The sequence below is a fragment of the Osmerus eperlanus genome, chromosome 16 (assembly GCF_963692335.1).
Source record: "Osmerus eperlanus chromosome 16, fOsmEpe2.1, whole genome shotgun sequence".
In the NCBI taxonomy this organism is placed as follows: domain Eukaryota; kingdom Metazoa; phylum Chordata; class Actinopteri; order Osmeriformes; family Osmeridae; genus Osmerus; species Osmerus eperlanus.
The window spans coordinates 5,286,951-5,306,848 of record NC_085033.1 but is presented as its reverse complement, the minus strand read 5'-3'; the positions used below and the strand labels follow the sequence as shown (position 1 = coordinate 5,306,848).

General features: G+C 39.2%; 1 protein-coding gene across 2 annotated transcripts; it reads right to left on the bottom strand.

The window, feature by feature from the left end:
• Positions 1-299: 299 nt before the first annotated feature.
• On the bottom strand, positions 300-18,423 carry slc4a2a (solute carrier family 4 member 2a). 2 transcript variants are annotated; one of them, XM_062481736.1, is made up of 23 exons: positions 18,357-18,423; positions 17,438-17,615; positions 13,804-13,939; positions 12,787-13,019; positions 12,056-12,192; positions 11,677-11,939; positions 10,065-10,201; positions 8,775-8,955; positions 8,308-8,443; positions 7,453-7,648; positions 7,264-7,369; positions 6,817-7,001; positions 6,111-6,327; positions 5,480-5,683; positions 5,059-5,207; positions 4,626-4,820; positions 3,924-4,130; positions 3,541-3,630; positions 3,132-3,298; positions 2,602-2,855; positions 2,251-2,420; positions 1,706-1,879; positions 300-1,565 (listed from the first exon to the last, which is right to left on the bottom strand). In XM_062481736.1, the coding sequence occupies exons 2-23, from the start codon at positions 17,504-17,506 to the stop codon at positions 1,485-1,487; spliced, it is 3,687 nt and encodes a 1,228-aa protein (XP_062337720.1). In that variant the 5' UTR covers positions 17,507-17,615; positions 18,357-18,423; the 3' UTR covers positions 300-1,484. The 2 variants fall into 2 exon arrangements, with proteins under 2 accessions (XP_062337720.1, XP_062337721.1); XM_062481737.1 differs by lacking the exons at positions 10,065-10,201; positions 11,677-11,939; positions 12,056-12,192; ... (2 more) ...; positions 17,438-17,615; positions 18,357-18,423 and adding an exon at positions 9,179-9,463 and having other exon boundaries at positions 304-1,565.
• Positions 18,424-19,898: the final 1,475 nt, after the last annotated feature.

Sequence of the window (19,898 nt, the reverse complement as noted above, 5' to 3'; positions counted from 1 at the left end):
AGAACAGAGAACAATGTTAATTGTGATCTTCATCGTCTTCACATTGCTTTTAATTGTATCTGACTAATAATGATTGTTACATAGTTTGGCAAAGTAATTTTACCATAGGTGACATGGTCAGAACCATATAGCAAAGTCGACTGAACGTTTAGGATTACAAGGATATGCCCAAACATTCTTAGTGTAGTTTGAACATGAATATGTCTGCCTATTTTATATTTTAAAATAGGCACTATAAAAATATGTATATTTTCAATTCAATTATTTATTGCATGCACTGAAGAGCGACTCTTATCTCTAAATGTAAAAAACATGTATTTTTACTTGCATTATGCTTTTCAAACCCTGTTTACTTAATTATTTATGTTATCTCTGAAGGTAATCATAGTGAAGAAATGTGACCCAGGTACCAGTAACTGTACCCTTTATTAATTTGAATGAAACTGTTTGTATTCATGTCATTTAACAGACACTTCAGTCCAAAGATATTTACAGTAAATGGAATAGTTGAAACTACGACCTCTTGTTCTGCTTTCCAGTGCTCTAACCACTGAGCGGTCAGGTAAATGGTGATGATCAAGAGGGCTTCGATTTTGTCCCACTGAGAACATTTCTTCATTCAAAATATTATTTTTATTATTATTACATCTAGTTTTAAAGTAGTCTACGGTCTCTTACATGATGAGTGTTACTTGATTACCAGATGGAATTGTGCATATATTGGAGTCGGCATGATGGATATTGTGCAAAATTGTACATGTACCATACGTGATCATGTGATGATGGCAAATTGAATACATGTATTTAATTATTTCCTACCAAAAGTTTAATTAAGTGCTTGGTAAATGAGGAATATTTGAACTAAAACTTGCATATTATAGTACAATATCAGTGTGTCACACTCCTATCTAAAATACCCCAAAGATACAATGCATACAAAATGGACTATGGCAGCATTAGCCCCCCAAAATACAAACAAAACAATACCCTCTCCAAAATGCAAAATATAAAAAACATGATTTTGGTACTGAAAATTAAAGCTGCACTAGATAATGTGATAATTCAAATATGAGAAACAGTGCCCCCAAATGAACTTCTGTGCTTTCCTCCAGCTTGAGTTTGATTGACAGTGGTTTCACACAATAAGGCAAGGAGGAAAGTCTGCCTCGCTGAAGGAGATTGGCTGGAACCAGATTTCTGGAACATATTTGTCTGGTAACTAATGGTCAACTCCAATAATTAGACATTTACATTCCACTGGCACTGAGCTAGCTGTGTTGCTAAACAACTCTCAGAGGGCCTCATTAGCTTAAACAACATGTTTTTAGGGGACAAAACATAATCCTTTAACTGAAAAGATCTCACCTATTGTACCTTTAAACCCCCCCAAAAAATCTATCAAACCATCACAGAATACTATTGAAGAATTTGGCATAATGTTGGTCATGTTGGCCTGGCTGCCTGGGTCCATAAAGAGTGCTGGCTCATAAGGGCATGTGCATCTCAGTGTATTCATCCTGACCCTCCTTCTCATCAAATGTTGGTTCTCCATCATCTGAGTCCAACTGGGAACAATGAGAGACAGAAGGTGGTTAAACTGAACCTCAAGCCTCAGATTCTGCTTTTCATGGACCACCCATATCCAAACCTATCCTGATTGAGTGATTAAGTGAGGTTGTGAGTATGTGCCTATATTGAGACTCACACACTGCATCTCACGCTTGGTGAAGATCCAAGGCAGGAGGTACATCTTGACTGGGATTGTGAGGATCAGGACAAAAGGGAAGGCAAGGGAAGCCACAGTGGACATGACTGCCCAGAGCACAGCCAAAGATATCAGCTGGATAGTTGTAAACAAGTGCATACGCAGGGTCTTCACCTGAAATGAAAGCAATCCATTCATGTTTTAACCTTATATAGATATACCTGAAAATAATATTTACTACTGATAAGAGTGAGGAATTCTTTGTGTTTTTGAGTTCTGCATACTGTGTTCTATGTCGACTGCAAAAATATGCAGAGGATCTTTTTTAACTGAAGTTCTTCACTATTTGTGAAGTGTTTAAAGTCACACAAAGGAATTATTTGCTCCAACCCTTTATATGATGAGCAAAAACCTACTGTGGTAACTCTCCAGACACAGCGTGGGTTCATTCAGAGCTCCAGTTTTCTCTTTTGCCATAGGTTTTTAGAGTAGGCAAAAAAGGTTAAGTTATTTTGTGTCCCTTGGAAGGTTGGAATATAACTGACCTTGCGGACATAGGTGTGGTCGGGGTGGTACTTTGGTGGCATTAGCAGCAGCAACAGGCGCTCTGTAAATTGGATACCATTAAGTGACATCACACCCATGTAGAGGAAGATCCCAAAGAGCACAGCAAGGGGGATCTGTCGCAGCAGATCTCCGATCACTATGGACAGACCTGGCGAGGTGAAGAGACTATGTGAAGTTTTGTACCTGTCACTCTCAATAATCCATTATTACGAGTCATGATTATGACAATATATGGGCACCTAAAATTCTATTTAGATACATATTCTATTAAAAATAAAAATCGTAAGTGACACAAACACGTGCAGGTTTACTTTTAGATTCTCACCTACCAACAAACAAAGCCACGAAAAGCCCAGTCACCCTTTGCTCCTTCACTTCCTGGATACGAGGCTTGTCACCAGGGGCGACAGCCTTGCTCATGACAGTAAGGGCATTGGCGTGGGTAACCGAGCGCACTGTGGTGGCAGCCAACCAGGGCAGTCCGAAGAGGGCTGAGACCCCGCCCATGGCCACAATGATGAGGAGGTCCAGATGAAACCCAGATCCCTTTACCAACATGCGCTCCTTCTTACACACTATCAGTCTGAGAGAAAAAGGAAGAGAGGGAACAGAGAGATCAGACAGTATATACTAGGGAGGTAGTGAAAAGAAGAGGAGGGATGTAGAAGGCATAAGTAAGAGGAGAAAAATGTACAGCACTTTCTTTCTAGATTTTAGTTTGTTTGTACTGACCTGGGTACTATGCCAGAACTAAAGCTACATAGTTAGCCAGAAGTCTGGGAAGTACATAAACGTGTAAAAAAAGCTGTATACACATTAGTGAGATATTATGAAGGGTTCAGGTATAAAGGTCACACACGTAGTAATCTGTGTCTCCATGAAGATGAGGATGAAAACAAGCAGGGCTGGCAAGATGCTGGCGGCCATCATCCAAACGGGGAACTGTCCGTCTGAACCCAGAGGAGGGATCAGCCACCCTCGCTTCTGTGGGCTGGTCACTGAGAGACCTCGAGGCACACTCAGCTTCTGCACAGGTGTCAAGGGGTCAGAACAAGATGTGTGATCTCTGATATCTATACACCTTCAATTTCTTATCTTGACATTATATCTTTAGTTGGAAGTGGCTTTTTAGCCTACGTCTGTATTTCAAGAATTTTAAAGGTCTGAGTATAGATTGTGTGAAAATCATATACAGGTGTGTATGTGTGTTAAATAGAGACCAAACCTACAGATTTGCATTGTTTCTAACAATTTTGTTTGTGACTTACCTGAGTGTATGTGTCTGTAATGCTGAAGTTCACCAACACCATGATGAGAATTGCAATTGGTACCCCAAAATCACCAATCATTCTGCGGAGCTGAGGTACAAAATACATGTTTGACAGATAACATAATAATTTAATCAAATTAACAAACTTACAGTATTTTAAATATCAACATACAAAAGTTACAGTACAGATACAGTAAATGTTTTTTTTTTTACACATACAATACAATCTCAAACATGCTCATATTTATTCAAACAATGTGTTTTGTAGTGCTTTAATATCTAATAGATAATACAATTTAAATAGAAATTAACAGTAATACAGCATAACATACAACAGACAACATCATATGATAATTTCCCTGACAGGCCAATGACACTTACCCCACCAGGGAAGAAAGAACTGTTCTTGAACTTGCGGAGATAGAAAGCGATGAAGAACGTTCCAGACATGAGGACCAGAGACAAGAGGGCAGTGTTGGGTTCTCCTGCAAAATGCCCAGGTACACTATTCACAGTGGTGTTGCATGTCGCCAACGTTGTCGAGTTAATACCTGAACAGCAGCTCTGGAGAGGATGCTCTTGAAAAATCTGTTGAGTTTGTAGAAAAGATGTATAGATCAATAGATTATTATTGATAGATTATTATACAAATCTGGTCTGGAGATTGGAGTGCAGCAACCAATCAAATAATAGTATATATATATTGTTTTGGTGTGGAGGTAAATGTATCCCTCGGGTTCTGGTAAACATTTAAAATAAGCTTAGCCCAACAACACCCTTATTTGCAGTTTTCTGTATTAGTGCGTCCTTGGCCTGTCTATGCCTCAAACAAGTACTCTGTGATCTGTAAATAAGAACAATCTGTAATGTTGTTGACAGTATATTTTCCTGTGTATTTGTTTCTGTTCAGTTAATAAACCCAAGACCTGTGGTATAGTTAACCAGTCTACAATGTTCAATGGGACCAGAAACCAGCTAGCATTACAGACCCAACACAGATTCAGTTTTGATGGTCGCTGAAACATAATGAAAACAATCCATGAAGTGTCCCCATCTAGTATTGATAGATGGCCCTGAGCTCACCTTGGCCAGTTTAGAGAAAGTCTCGTAGATGAAGATGAGGGAGATGAGGAAGGAGAAGATCTCCTGGGTGAAGCGTGAGACAAAGCGCACCAGAAAACTGCCCTCAAAGGCCACGGTGATAACCACAATGAGGACCAGCCAGAACCCGATCCACACACGGCCGGTCAGGTACTCCATATAGTTGGCTTTGCAGAACTGACATTGCACAGAAAACAGATCACAAGTCAATCAGTAATTATAGCACTGGAGTACTTTTGTTCCACAACATTTTTATATTTTTAACCAAAAGGTTTCTTAAAATTCTGAGATACAACCAGGCTTTGTAAATACACCGTATCACCATTTGTATTTTTATTATTAGTAGTAGTAGTATTATAACTGAATCATTTCAACAATTATGGATACTATTGTTTTGACATTTATTGTGACTGACAGAGTAGAAGGCCTCTTCGAAGACCAGCAGGGGACCAGAAAAACCCACGACCAGAAGAGGCTGAGCCCCCAGTAGATTGAAGACCACCCCCTGCATGGCAGTGGCAATGATCAGTTCAGACACACCAATGAGGCCCTCGGTTTTCTCACCTAAACAAAAAGGAAGGGGAATATTGTATTACAGAACCACAGTTCATTGTTATTATTATTGTATTTTCATTTGTGTCTACTGGATGTTATTTACACTAAAGACAATATCTCAAACTTTTCCTTGTCTTCCCCTTTCATTGTCCTTGCCTTTCTTACCTCTACTAATTCGACTTCCCTCCTTTTTAACATCTTCCTTGTTTCTTCTCTCTGTCTGTCTCTCTAAACCTCCCCACCCCTGTCTTTTGATCCCCTGGAGAGTGATGGTCACTGACCCAGCAGTCCACCGAAGGTGATTGCAGGTGACAGGGCAGCAAAGTAGATAAAGATGATCGCAGCCATGCACTGAGGGTTAAGCGCATCTTTGAAGTCGCTGACATATTTGGGGTAGCGCTGTGCAGCGTCACAGATCAGTCCACCAAACAATCGCCCTGACCTTCGGAGGGGATCATCCACAGGCTTGAAAGGCAATTGTAGAGCTGGAGGAGGGATGGAAGAGTGAATAAGAGCCGACCTTTGGTTTTTGTTTAGCTTTATCTGCAAAGCTTCCAGTCAATTTGATTGCACAAGTGGGCAGTATTTTTTACTAAGGAGTGAGTGTAACCAATTCAACTCAATAACATGAACCTCCTGACAAAATGCTAATGTAAAACGTCAGAATAGTATGTTAATTTATGATCAATGGTAATATTCTTGTTACATTTCCATACTTTTAAATGTTACAAGGTTTGATTTAATGTTTCACTTTTGTTTTAGGGCAGTGAAGAAGCTCTTGTTTTATGTCCATTAAACTTGATAAGAAGTAAGAATAAGAAAACACACACTGTCTTTTCTTCTCCATATACTTTGTATACAACCGTCAGACTGTCTGACTCTATACATTCCATGTATATACAGTTCATGCACCTTTGTCTTTATGGGTCTTGGGTTCTTTGGCCTGTAGATTTCCATCCTGCTCTTCCCTCTTGCGTAGCATCTCTCTTTGGAAGCGAGCCACTGAGCGCAGTAGCTCCTCTCCACCCACCTCAGATGGGGGCAGCACAATACTGCAGTCCAGGAAGCAGTTGATAGCATTTAGCAGATCCTGATGCTCATCCGCTGAATACGCAGCCTCATGAAAGTTCTGATGGAGTTGAGAGGTTAAGCATAAACATAACAATCAAGTTATTTCTTGCTTAGCTATGTTAATGTGTGGTCTGCCAATATAGATGATGTTTCTCTGTGTTCCTCTACACTGTCTAATAAAATCAAGCACTTGAACGTACATTTGGTAATTTTAGCAAGCACTAGTTTATCCCTTACAGCTCTTGTTTATGCTGTGTTCACCACATCTTCTAACTCTTTGCTTTTAACCCTCGTGCTGCCTTCGGGTCACATGACCCAAAGGTTCATAACGAACCATCGTTGTGTTTACCCAATTTTACCCAATACAAAAACAAATTAAAATAATTTTCTTTTAACCTTTGCAATGTGGGGGGTCTGAGACAGCCCAACGGTTAAAAAAAAATGTTTCACTTTGTCTTTGTATGCGGTAAATCTGTCGCAATACGACGGTGGGTCACAATGACTGATGGGTCAGAATGACCCGAAGATAACACAAGGGTTAAGTCACCTTGTCAGACATCAACGTAGAGATGGATCGCCCAATCTGGTGGTAGTCAATATTGGCGGTGGGCGGGCCGAGCAGCAGGAAGAGGAAACGCACGGGAACAGGCACCTCCAACACAGACTCCAGCAGGACCGCCTCCTGTAGGCGCACGAACACCATAGAGGGTTGCTGTAAGAAGGCCACGCTGCCTGATGGGAAAAAAGTCAGGGTTACGGGACTCGTTAATGAAGGAAAATCCATTGCTAAATCCTTCAAAAGACTCAAACATTAGAATCATTTAAACATTACTTTATTTTGAAAAGCTAACTAAATTCCCTACAAGATTGTCAATATAACTTTTAGCTCCTTGCATTCATCCAGCTATCATCTCACTAAACCAATACAAGCGAATAAAGTGGTTAGACTACTCATTCTTCATTTGAAAAGGAAACATGAGATAGCAATGCGTACCCACGAGAACCACAGTGGCTTCTGCATTCTCAGGGATCTTCTCCAGCAGCTTGAGCTCATGCTTGGACTTGGACCTGTGCATGCCCAACACAGCATGAGCATCCTTCTGTGGAACACAGAAGAGTTTGAAGGTTTAGCAACACACACAGACACATACTGTACACACACACACACCCACACTCAACAGACCTCATTCTTCTCCACGTCGATGTGTGTGTCCATGGGGGCCCCTGCGGCCCCTCTTTCACCCATGAGGGGCTCAGTGACAGAGGGCTCTGGCTGGCCTGCATGGTTGGTGCTTTGGTGAGTCACCACCAGAGAACCCAGACTGGCTGCTGAGAGGTTTCTGGAGAAGGAACTGTACTCCTTCTCATCACTTGGATGACTGGAAGTGTAAACAAGATAGAAGAAAAGAGTCTGTAGAGAAAACAAACTTGCTCTTGATGTACCGAGTTTAGTCTGTTTATTGTTTTTTTTTTTTTTGAGAAGCACTCTTTGTCAGAAGCACTGAGAAGCACTCTTTGTCATGTTTGTTGAAATAAACTTCACATCCGGATAACAATCAATGATTCAAATGCTCTGACAGTAAAATAAAATTCATTCAATATATGTGGCCATCGCAGGACTGTAATTAACACGACCAACCATTGCATTCAGATCAAAAGCAATGATTGGACGGCATTTGGACCGAATGCAATTATTGGATGGGCTACTTTACTTTCGTCCTCCCGGCAGTCGTCAGACAGTGGGTTCATGTGTTAAGGGGGAGTGGGTTTAAAGGGAGAGGGTGGGATATTTTGGGTTGGATGCTTGCAAACTCAAGCCAATATTGCTAGTTTCGCAAAATGTACCTACGCTGCCTATACTAGTAACTTTTAAATACAGATAGGATAATGTGCAAATGGACCAACATAAATCAACAACAAATGAACATATCAAATCATAAATCAAGTTTGTTAACAAACTTCTTTTGTCACTAGTTAGAGTCCACTACATAGTATTAGACAGATAGTGGTAGACAATGGAGTCAGAGTAGAGTGTTACCTGTGTTTTAAAAGTAGTGCTCTGAGGACATTGGCTCGATCCTCAGCTTTAATCTGGTCTGAGATGATCATCTGCTCCACCATCTGATGAGCAATACCCGGCAAGGTCTTCTGATCCAAGTCAAGAAGTACAGCGCCTGAAGAGAAGGGTTTCAAGTTTCTTGAACATCATTTTTTCAGTTGAAAAAGGGTTGAGCTAGAACTAAAAAGGGTTTTATGCAGCATATTGTTTCTCATTTTATTTACAATGCTCCTTCTTCCTTGTGTCCTTAAATATCTCTGAACTTTCTATTTAATTTCCTTCCCACTCCTCTGCTTCATTTTGACTCGCTCCATTCCTCTGTCATATTTTACATGCACTAAACATGTACATTTTACTTGCCACTTCAAACCTCCTCTCTCATCCAAATCCATTCTCCCCCTACTTTTCTCTCTCCACCTGCCTCCCTTCCTCTATCAGTTTCTCACCGTGGGAGATGGTCTTGCGGAGCTCCAGCAGACTACGGAAAGAGAGCGAGGACACATGCGGTTTGCCCCAGCGCTCTGTCTCCTCCTCCACGTCCTCTTCAAACTTGATCCAGCGTGCCGTCTCCCTCCACTGCATCTCCTGGTTCTTATTAATCACCAACTCGTTTAGCTCAACAAAGACCTGGAATGACCCATAAATACATATAACAGATGTTTACAAATAAAACTCTGTGAAGCTGATTATTGGTTATGAGTTATGTCCACACTGAAGTCCGATGTCCCTGAACACACTAGCTCACATCAGCAATGTACATTGTGAAAATGTGCTAATATTAGTAAAGTACATCATGTCATGATTATAAGAATCAGACTACACAAGAGTTATCGTGGTCGAATATTCTTACCTTCTGGTGCCCGGTCACTTGACCCACATACTCCATCTGAACCATAGTGGCCAACTTTCATGCGTGAGAGAGAGTGATCTAGCGACTAGCTGAGTGCAGTGGCTAACAAATCACGGTTACCTGTCAGTCACAGGCACACGCATTCTGTCACTGGCCTGACGTCACACACACACACTTACCTGGCTAATGACAACAAATCTAAGTCCCTGTATTACTTCTTAGAGCCACTAGTGTCATCTTACCTAACCTCTCTTTTGTGAAGTGTGTGAAAGTCCTTCCTTCCTTCATTATCTGGTTTTCCTTCTCCTCACATTACATATGGAGGAGTCAGGTGGCTGAGCGGTGAGGGAATCGGGCTAGTAATCCGAAGGTTGCCAGTTCGATTCCCGGTCATGCCAACTGACGTTGTGTCCTTGGGCAAGGCACTTCACCCTACTTGCCTCGGGGGAATGTCCCCGTACTTACTGTAAGTCGCTCTGGATAAGAGCGTCTGCTAAATGACTAAATGTAAATGTAAATATGGTGACTTTGTGTCTGCTGTATGTATTCCTCTGTATCCCACGGCAGACATGTAATTAATTGTCAAGTGGCTCGAGCTACAGTAGGTCCTGTAGTTATCCCTGGAAGTTCTCATGATAAAATTAAATCTATGATATACTATACATATAGGAAACTTGAGCATCACATCCCTTCTGTCAAGCACATTACGTAGCCCTGTGAGATCACATTTGAACCAAACTTAAACTATTGCAATTGAATGCATGACATGACCTCTTTTTGATGCCCCCAAAAAACAGAACTTCAGCTAGGTTAGGCCCAACTATCTGCCGTGCTGCTGTTTGTGTGTGTCTGCATCCTGTGTCTGGCTCTGGATGTGTTCCCTCACCTCATGTGGGGTGCGATCCAACTTGCGGTTGCGGGCGCTGGGTTCTGAGTGGTTCTTGGTGATGTGCACCACCGGTCTCTTGGGGCTCTTTTTGACCAGGTGACGTCGCACTCCAGGCACATCCTCAAACCGGTGACCTGGGGGTCAGAGAGACAGGAACGAGAGAAGAAATGGAAAAAGTTGGATACGGCGAAAGTAAGAGAGGGAAAGAGACATGACAGATTCTCACTCCCTTCACAGCAGATTAAGTCCTTATGACAGTTACATCATACTGTGTGGAGAACATCATAATTGACAGATTATGCGTGCAAGTGCTTCACCATGATTTAACTCTCTTTGCCACACCAAGCCATTACTGTACCTCACAAATCTCAATGTTGACAGCAAGACCACACACCGATTCTCACAGTAATGCCTCTTTCTAGCAGTAATGAACATTTCAGGGTTGGTTAAACAGTAGAGAAGTTTTTTCAGGACACACGAAAACGAGACTTAAAGCTTGGGAAACACAAAGCAAACCAATTGACCGCACACATTTTAACAGGTAGATACACAATTACCTCCTAACAGCTTTCTTTAACTTAGTATTGGTGATTCTACACCAAATACATATTATACAAAAATCTTCAAATAGAAGCGTGTTGATCTTAAAATGGCACAGTAGTTTTTTACTGATAAAAAGGAATAATGATATCCACATACTCACTAAAGTCTCAGTTTCAGATGCAGTTGAAAAAATGTCAACGCATTGAGAAAACGATACAAAACACAACCATGCTTCGCAATTTTGAGTCAAAATGATGGATTGTTGTCCCAAAATCAGTTTTATGCACATGCACACAAACACACTCTGAATAGGAAGAAAAAAATCAAACATGGCACAAGTGGAAAAGTACAGCTGTACGCCCTTTGAAATGTCTCACATTCCTACAGAGCACAATTGGCATGTGGGATGAACAGCATTGTTTACTTGTCAAAAGAACAAAAAATCACATTTTTGATGTGATGGTGAGATTACAATGCAAATCGACTGAGATGAATGGGCTTTTATGTTACTGTAGGCCCGGTACCAGACCCATGCATACAGCCCATGCCTAGATTGTTTCCTACTAAATCCTTGTCTCAGTCCTTAAATGATCTAGCTACCATCTCTTATCCCAAATTCATCCCCACCCTCCTACTACATGTTACCTACACATTGTGCATAAACACAAACACCCACACAAGTATGTTCCTGGGTAAGTATGGCATCCATTTATCATTGTTACTGTATAAGAGTTGGTAAAAAAATAATTATCAAATCATAAGGCTCATTATTGCGATATAACAACTCTTTTTTTACAAAGTGATAATAAATGTACTTTTGACACACATACACATAGTAACAAATTTAGATCTTATAAGACATCAAAGTTATACTAATAAAATATACTGTGTGTATTCTATATTGTCGTATGAAAGTGGTTGTAGTTGATTGGAAGTATTCACATTAAAAGGGACAAGTTCTATCTTGTCACTATAAGCAATCATTTTCTCCAAACCATTTCGGCTGATTTCAATCAAGTTGCTTGACGGTTATTTGCGATGATTTAACGTTAGACGTGCCACTCACTCTTGATGCCGTCTAGGTCTGCAGAGGCCAGCGTCTGAGCTTCGCTGTCATCGGTGGCAACACGGTGCAGACTGCCTGTCATGTTGCCCATGCGCCGCCTCTCATTGAGGCCGTAGCTGCCACGGCCACTTGGGGGCGCTTTGGAGGATGAAGAGGGGGTGGAACCCCTGCTAGGTGGGCTGGCGGAGTCCAGGGACAGAGCAGAGGGGACAGGGGACAGACTGTTCCTTCCTTTGTGAGGAGCACAGATAGAATCTGTATCACTGTGGACACAATAAAAAGGTCATCCATTTCTAAGATGGATTATATAAATAGAAAAGAGTGTATATTCATGTGTGGGTAAAAGTGCTGGTGTGGAAGTCTTTTACGTAATACTCACTCAGTAGGAGTGGCATCTGGTAGGTTGGTGCATGTGTCCAGGGCTGTCTGGGGTATAATGGTAATTTGCCCAGGAACAGGGATATGGCCATTCTTATAAGGGCTTGATGCAGCAGGGCAATCTTCTGACAGGAAGAACTGTGGAGAAAAGAGATTGACTGGGTCAGTGTTTATGTGTGTTTTTAACCATTTGTAGCTTCTAAACACTGGGCCTTTTGTCATGAGTTACACCTCACAAATTACAAAACTAAATACAGGAGTATAAATACAAAATAAACAAAAATGCGTAAAATGACAATACACTTAAAGAATTAACTATCCACCTAGTGTGGTATGTGGTAATGTGTACGTCTAAATTGTAGGCCTATCTGGGTGGTTAGGTATCATGATCATTTGAAAGGCCCCTAGCAAATTAATGGAGCAACTTTCTAGGCCAGAAGCCAACTTAACAGTACAGACTGCATCACTTTGATTTGGGCATCACTAATAAAGTTAAGTTCTGATGGATTGCATAGAGGGATTTTAAAACAGTGGAACAGCATCCAAATAAATAATGTGTCCATGGTCAAGAGCTGGCATGAAAGTTGACTAAGAACGTTGTTCTGCTATTTAGTGACAAGCATGGCCTGTGTCTTTGTAATAAGCCTCTTTTTATTGTCATATTTTACTTCCTGACCAGGTTGTCTCTCTATGGGTATATTTGCTTCATGTTCTGATTGTGTGTCAGCACACCTGGTCATCCTCATTGTGCATATCACTGTCAGTGTCAGGGGTTGCTGTGGTTGTGTCTTCCTTCCCATCCTCTTCCTCTTCTTCTTCTATGGTGGGGGCTCCGCTGGCCTCACCAGAACCAGCTCTCCGCCTTCGTCCTGCTTCCCTCTTCTTCTTGCCACTCTTCTTCTTCTTCCCCTCCGGGGGAAGTTTTGACAGTGGGTGGTGTATATGGAGGGAAGAATGACGGTGGTCTAGAGAGCAGAATGTAATTGTTTTATAATTATGTTGTCATACAATGACATGTTCATCATCATAGACTGTATCTGAACAGTAAACTTGTGTCCCACATGCCATCCTCTCCCTTTCTGTAGTTGTTCACTGCCACTCATATCTTATGTTAATAGGAGTTGATAGGAGGAGAAGAGTGGTTAAAACAAGCTTATAAGGCAGCTGGGATGAACATTTCAATCCTTCTCATTCTCATGCCAATAAAGACTAACTAAGTTCATAACCCTTAATATGTCACAGACAAAAGGAAAATATTTAAAAAAGCATTGTATTTATTATATTGTTATATTTTCAATATATTGTTAATTGTCCAAAATCCCTAAATGTGTCAGCAAAAAGTTTTTCTACTTTCAGTTAGTTACCCAAACATATTCTTTAGGCGAATCAACTAAAATAGCTAAAATTATATCGAGTCCTTTCTTTGCTTTTGCTCTTTTCTGATTGCACTTCTTCAAATGTTTGTGTAAATTTGGTGGTTAAAGCCCGGTGAAGTCTATAAGTGCAACATTTTAAGAAAGAAGTCTAAACAGAAAACTTGTGTTTTTAAAATTTAGCAATGTGGACAAGACTAATTAATTATTCACATGCAAATAAGCAAATTTTATTTTTTTGTTTTGTATAACTCAGTTATATCAGTTATTTAATAATCAATTAATATTATCATTGTAATGACCTCACAAGCACACTAAATTAAATTGCATAGAAAGGAAAAATATTCTCAAATCATGTGGGGATATGGTAACTCACATTCAATGTCCTCCTCGTTGAAGGTATGGTGCTTTTCAGGAGGACCACGGATAGGTTGGCTGAGGATCTGCTGAAAGCGCTGCACCCCCAAGGTCTTGTTCAGGTCTTGTTCTTCATCATCATCATCCTCATGACGCTGAGGAGGTGTGGGCTAATGGAGGAAAAGTTAGGGTTAATTCAAATCAATTACACGTCTAGTGTTATATGGGGTTATGCTTCAATCTGATGGTTAGAACCAGATATTTAGTTCATATTTGCACCACTACTGCCTCCTTTTTTCCATTCTGGACTTGCTGAATCTTTTGTAAACACAAAATATTGTTATCTTGTCTACCATATTACATTACATGACTATAGCCTTATGTTAATTTAATTAAAAATGAGTTGGTGTTCAGTATATTCTTGATTTCTGTAATGGGATTTGTAGAAATAAAAAAACGAAACTAAAAGTTTTTGCTTATTGTCATTAAAAACTTGTGCCAGTTTAAACCTGAAAACACTGGGGGGAGACATGTGCCAGTTTAAACAGTGATGCGTTTTCTCTTTCCTAGAAGTCTGTTAAGTATAAAGTTTACCCATGCCTGAAAAGTTTGCATGTCAGGGTCCCACCGCGAAAGTATAGTCCTTGAGAGATATTAGTAAAGGGATTGAGCATAACTTGTATATTTTTACTTTATTTCCATATATTCTGAAGGTACAGCCGTGGCCAAAAGTATTGGGAGCGACATACATTTGGTGTTTGCAAAGCTTGTTGGGCATAAAATGATCATTTCAGTAAGTCATATCATCAGCACAGGGGAAAGTGTGAACTAGTTCTAGCCAGGTGAAATCACTCTATCATTCTGATTGGATTTTAAGAGCCGATTGACTGCTGTAGAAGAGGGGACTATTTGCATATATTGAACATTTTCGCCCCCAAAAAGCTTAAAAAAATATGAATTCCAGAATATTGTATTCCAGTATTCTATAGAAACGTGAAAATGTTTCCTCAAATACTGAATCAGCAAACTTTACAAAACACATTTGTCATTGCCAAAACTTATGGCTATGACTGTACCTCCAAAATACCTTTCTAATAATCATACCAATACAAAACAATATCTAGTAACATTTAAAGCATCAGATATGCCATTTGTACAATTAGTGTGTATGGGTAATTGTTTACCTGTAACATAGGGTATGTAAAAATGTTACCAATTTGTGGTGGTTAGATTAGTTTGGGTTAGTTTGAGTTCACATTGGGAAGGCTGTTTTTTGTATACATTGTAAAGCACACAAAGTAATGTGCATTACTGCTCCAAGGCACAAACATTATGTTTCTAAGGAGATTATACTGATAAAATAATGTTGTCTCAAATAGTGAAAAGACAAAGTGTATGATGTTTATGGTGCCCAATGTAGGAGGAGCTGTCTTTGCATGCAGTGCTGAACTCAATCATTTTGTGCCTGCTGCAGAATATGACTTTTGAAGAAACATTACTTTTGTTTCTTATCTACAAAATAATCTGCAATATATTTACATCAGTGTTATGTTTGCTTCTAATATAGGTCAAATCAATCAAATACAGGATTTGAACGCAATTGGCGGGTGTTTTCTTTAATACTAATACAAATATCCCTGAATGATCGAATAAGGGATATTCACTCAGCCTCTCCCCCTATTTAAAACAATTATATAAAAATAAGCAATATTAAAGCAAACCAGACAATGTACTATTACAAGGAAGGTATGTCTGTATGGAAATTGCCTTTAGCATTATCTGGTCAGCTCCCTTCATTGAAAATTAAATTGCCCCCTACTTCATCTCAGTCTGTTTACAGTAAACAGTAAACAGATGCTACTGTAGTTATCAGGTAAGGATGACTGGATAATGCTGAAAGCCTGTATTTTCTTTTTAGAAAAGTAATTACACAACCGAAAGCAATGTCTGTACATTGTCTATAATAACTGTAAAAACCTTTCTGTAGGGCTTACAGTTAGAGCAAATAAGTTAAGTTTAGATATTGGCAATCCTCTATGAATTTTCAACTGCCAACTCCAAACCAAGACTCAAACAAGTACTCCAGAGTTCTCTCAAAGGCATGAATAACATTCTAACTAGCTAACATTTTGTAAAAAAATAAATAAAGAACAAACTTTTTTTTTGTTTCTTCATGGTCATACATTTCACAGTGCAAAAATAAATACAAATGTAGGTATGAACCTTATCAAGGTAAGTTTTTTCAAAATTATATTACATCCGTGGCTTCATTTTAAGTCTGTAGCTTATCAAAAGTAATATTTTTCTATTACATGTCAAAGCAATGCATTAGTGACGAATGTATTCCAATTGTAGGGCTATGTGTATTTTGTGTCAGCTATTGTGCATTAGTTATGTGGCAATTTCACTAACCTTTGACTTTGATAGAAAATCCATGCTGCCCCTGCCAGCCATTCCAATAACAGTTTGAAAGGATGATAGCTGCTCTCATGACTAGCATTAACCAAAAAATGCTAACAAAAGGTTAAAGTATCCAGGAGAGAAAAGTTTGGCATCGCTACACCTAGCACCCGCCCCCAGTCACATGACGAGAGTGACCAGTAGAGACAGGAAATTATCAGCTGTGTGTAATGTTACATTTGTTTAGATATGTTAGAATTGTACATACCATTAAATCTTTAAACTTTTATTGTTACTGGCAGGTGCCTGTTGTGAATCCAGTATCTTAAGGAACATAAGGTTCCTAGATAGCTTTCTTTTCAAGACTACTAGACCCTAAAGATCAAAACCTACATCCTTGCCCCATCATTGCTACTTCCCCATGTTTCCGTGAACGCCCTCCAATGAGTATTAGTCAAAGCTGGTGCTAAAAATTAAATCTGGAAAGGAATGCTTGTGGGTGTGTGGGTGTCATACAGTACCACCACATTTTAGCCTTTTCTGAGAGAAATGAGCTGCCAAAACATTCAACTACCGGTCAGCTGAGAGCTGCACTGCTCAAAACTGAAGCTGTTGTTGGGGAACTACAATGCACTGACCCACCATGGAGGAATTATCTTTCCTGGCACTTGATGTAGAAAACCCTGGACTCCAGATGTCTCAACTCAACCCTCTCTTCTACCCTCTCCTACATCCAGCTATGATGAGCAGAAACATTGTGAAATGTAATTTATACTTTTTTTGTCTTTGCTAACCAGGTGTTAAATCTATTAGTGTGTGATTAAAGGCAGCATGGCAGTGACAGTTAGGTAACCAATGCAGGAAAATAGCAGTCAGTGACTAATTATTAAACATGAAAATGATTAATGTAACATACATTATGCTGGCCTCTTCAACAAGGACAATAACTCACACTGACATAACACTTTTATCTATTATTTATAAGTCCATCCACCACCTTTGCACATGTCGTTTTGCAAAATGCTGCCCTATTTTATATTTTATTTGTAAAATTTGATATTTATATCTATTTTATATATTCCATATTGTTTAGCTCTTTAGTATTCGACTTTTTAATTGTATTTATACATTCTACTTTTTAAAATTAAGATCCATATATGTTTATTTTATGCACCTTAATAATAATAAAAACTCATTCTGATTCTGATTTCCTGCCTCTCCTTAATATTATATAATGAAATGATAAAACTCACTGAGATTGAAGTAGCAGCAACAGGGTTGCTACTAACATCCTTGGGTTCACTCATGGCTCCGTCGGACATCAGGAGGTCACGGTACAGTTGTATTGCTTGTGTGCCTCAGTCAGCAGGGGCTGACCTAGCCCTTTTCACTCTCTTTCTGGCTCAACAATGGACATCAGGGTAGCATAACCTGAAGAGGGAAATGAGCAAATGTAGCATTAGCAAAAATAGGTGTATAGAGAATAGGTAAAGTGTGTCTTCACGAAAAAAAGATTGTTCGAGTTCAGTGGAGAGAACTACAAGCAGTTCCATTCGTTTTTTTTCTTTATGGATTGACCCTGACAAGACCGGAAAACAACACCTATGAACAAACCTAGATATTAGACAATTTATTTATACAATAAATCACACACTTGTATTGACATGTAAACAGAATAGACATAGAATTGAATATGGTGTAGTGGGAGATTCCCAGTAACACGCACTCGCACTTTGGGCAAGTGCTAGTAGCATTTATTTATAGAATAAATTGTCATTAGGAATTGATTTTGATCAATTGATATGATATTTTAGGTTTGCATGTTTTAGCAAACACAAGAAAGAATATGCAAGCTTAATACATGAAAGGGATCCCTGATTTACTATCTAAACTAATGGATATATAATATATGTCTTTGCCATTCTGGAAGCTTGCTTGACTGGAAACACTATTGTGGTTGGTTATGTTTTCTGACTAATAGAAAAGTTTGTTGGAAGAAATTAAAGCAATATGTTTGTGATGAGAGATGGACCAATCATTGGTTGGCAATAAGCCACTGTGTTCAAAATCCTAGATGAGGACACAAGAGAACATGATGTTCAGCTTAAGCATCATGGCATATTGTTCATTTAGAGTAATGTAGACAGTAGGATGTAGCCATAAAAGATGTACCCTAGTGCACATGTGATAAAGGATATTTCCTCCTCTCCATCAGTGCAGAACTGTCAGTGTGGTTTACACCAACAAGGTCGCTGGTGCAATGTCAAAGCTGCATAGAAAGTACAGACACAAACAGAAATGGTGATGAGGAGGATTGTTAAAGGTATCATGTGACAATTCCTGTCTTCCAAGAATGTTATGATATTTGAGATGAACAGACAGAGAATCTTCAATTCAGGTGCTTAGCAGTGAGTAAATGTAATGACTTGTAGTTAATGTTTCTATTGTTATTTCAAAAATGTGTGTTTATTTGATGTGCTCATTCAGAATGAATCAGCAAAACTGTTTCACTGCATGATTCTTTGGTTTGAAGATTCAATTAATCTTCTTCTCTTCTAAATGAAAACATATGAATCCTTTTCTATATTGCGCTTGGCATTTCTATGACTGTAGAAATGTCTTTGATCAGTCTAGCCATTGCCCCACGTTTTTAACAAGCCTTATCTCAACATATAATCGATACACCATTTTATTTTACAAAAAATGACTGTAAGCTTCTTAAAAATATTACAATTGTTTTCTCTATTTAATTGTCTGAATTCACTTCATCCATCAGGTACCTGACTTGACTTGTGTATGTGTGTCTGTGTGTACATGCTCAGTGCTCAATTTCAATCTGTCCATGATTCAACTATTAGCTTGGCACAGCCTTAATTTCATTAGGGAAAAGAAAAGATCGATTTGAAGACTATCAAAACGGCTTTCACTATTTCTAATATAAAGGACAAACACTTAAGTACTGTACGGTCAGTGATTCTGTAAAAGGTCAAGGATTCGGTTCTGCTTTAGATTTTTGGGCCTCACCCCTTTTGTGCATGTACTTTTTTATGTATTACAAAAATATATGTTTTTGAGTTAATTTGTGAGTGTTCTTGACTGACCTTCTCTCACACCACATTACTTAATACATCTATGATCATATCAAAGTCAAAACAAAGACACAAAATACTCAAGTTAAAGCAGGAGCTAGAAACGGGTCAGTAAGTGGGATCATGAGGGAGATTCCAAAATCTTTTGACTGTTGTTTTACAGGATGTTAAGATCAACCCTGAGTGGGCATTCACAATCTGCCAGCCAGTCACTAATATGTCTGGTAGTCAGTGTTATGCAAAGGGGATTATGATGTAGAAAATGTTTTTGAGAAAAGATTACCCAATTTAAGTGTAATAGTGACCAGAGAGCTTATGTACACATGACATTTATAGAAAACATTGCCTTGTAGTCCATGGTAAACCAGTGAAACACAATAAAGGATTGGTCTCTCTGACTGTAAGGTCATGGGAATGTCTCGTACCCCTTGAGTAATATTCCATGGTAGCAGACAGTTTTGTCTGTCAGATGCCCAAGAGGCTGCTGGAGAATTAAGATGTTTAAAATCTATTTTAGGGATCTAATTATATGTATACACATTTAAAGGTCCAAATTACAGCTACTGTCTTTTTTTGTCATATTATGTTTTCCGTCTGAATTGTATAAATTATGCTAGATGGAGAT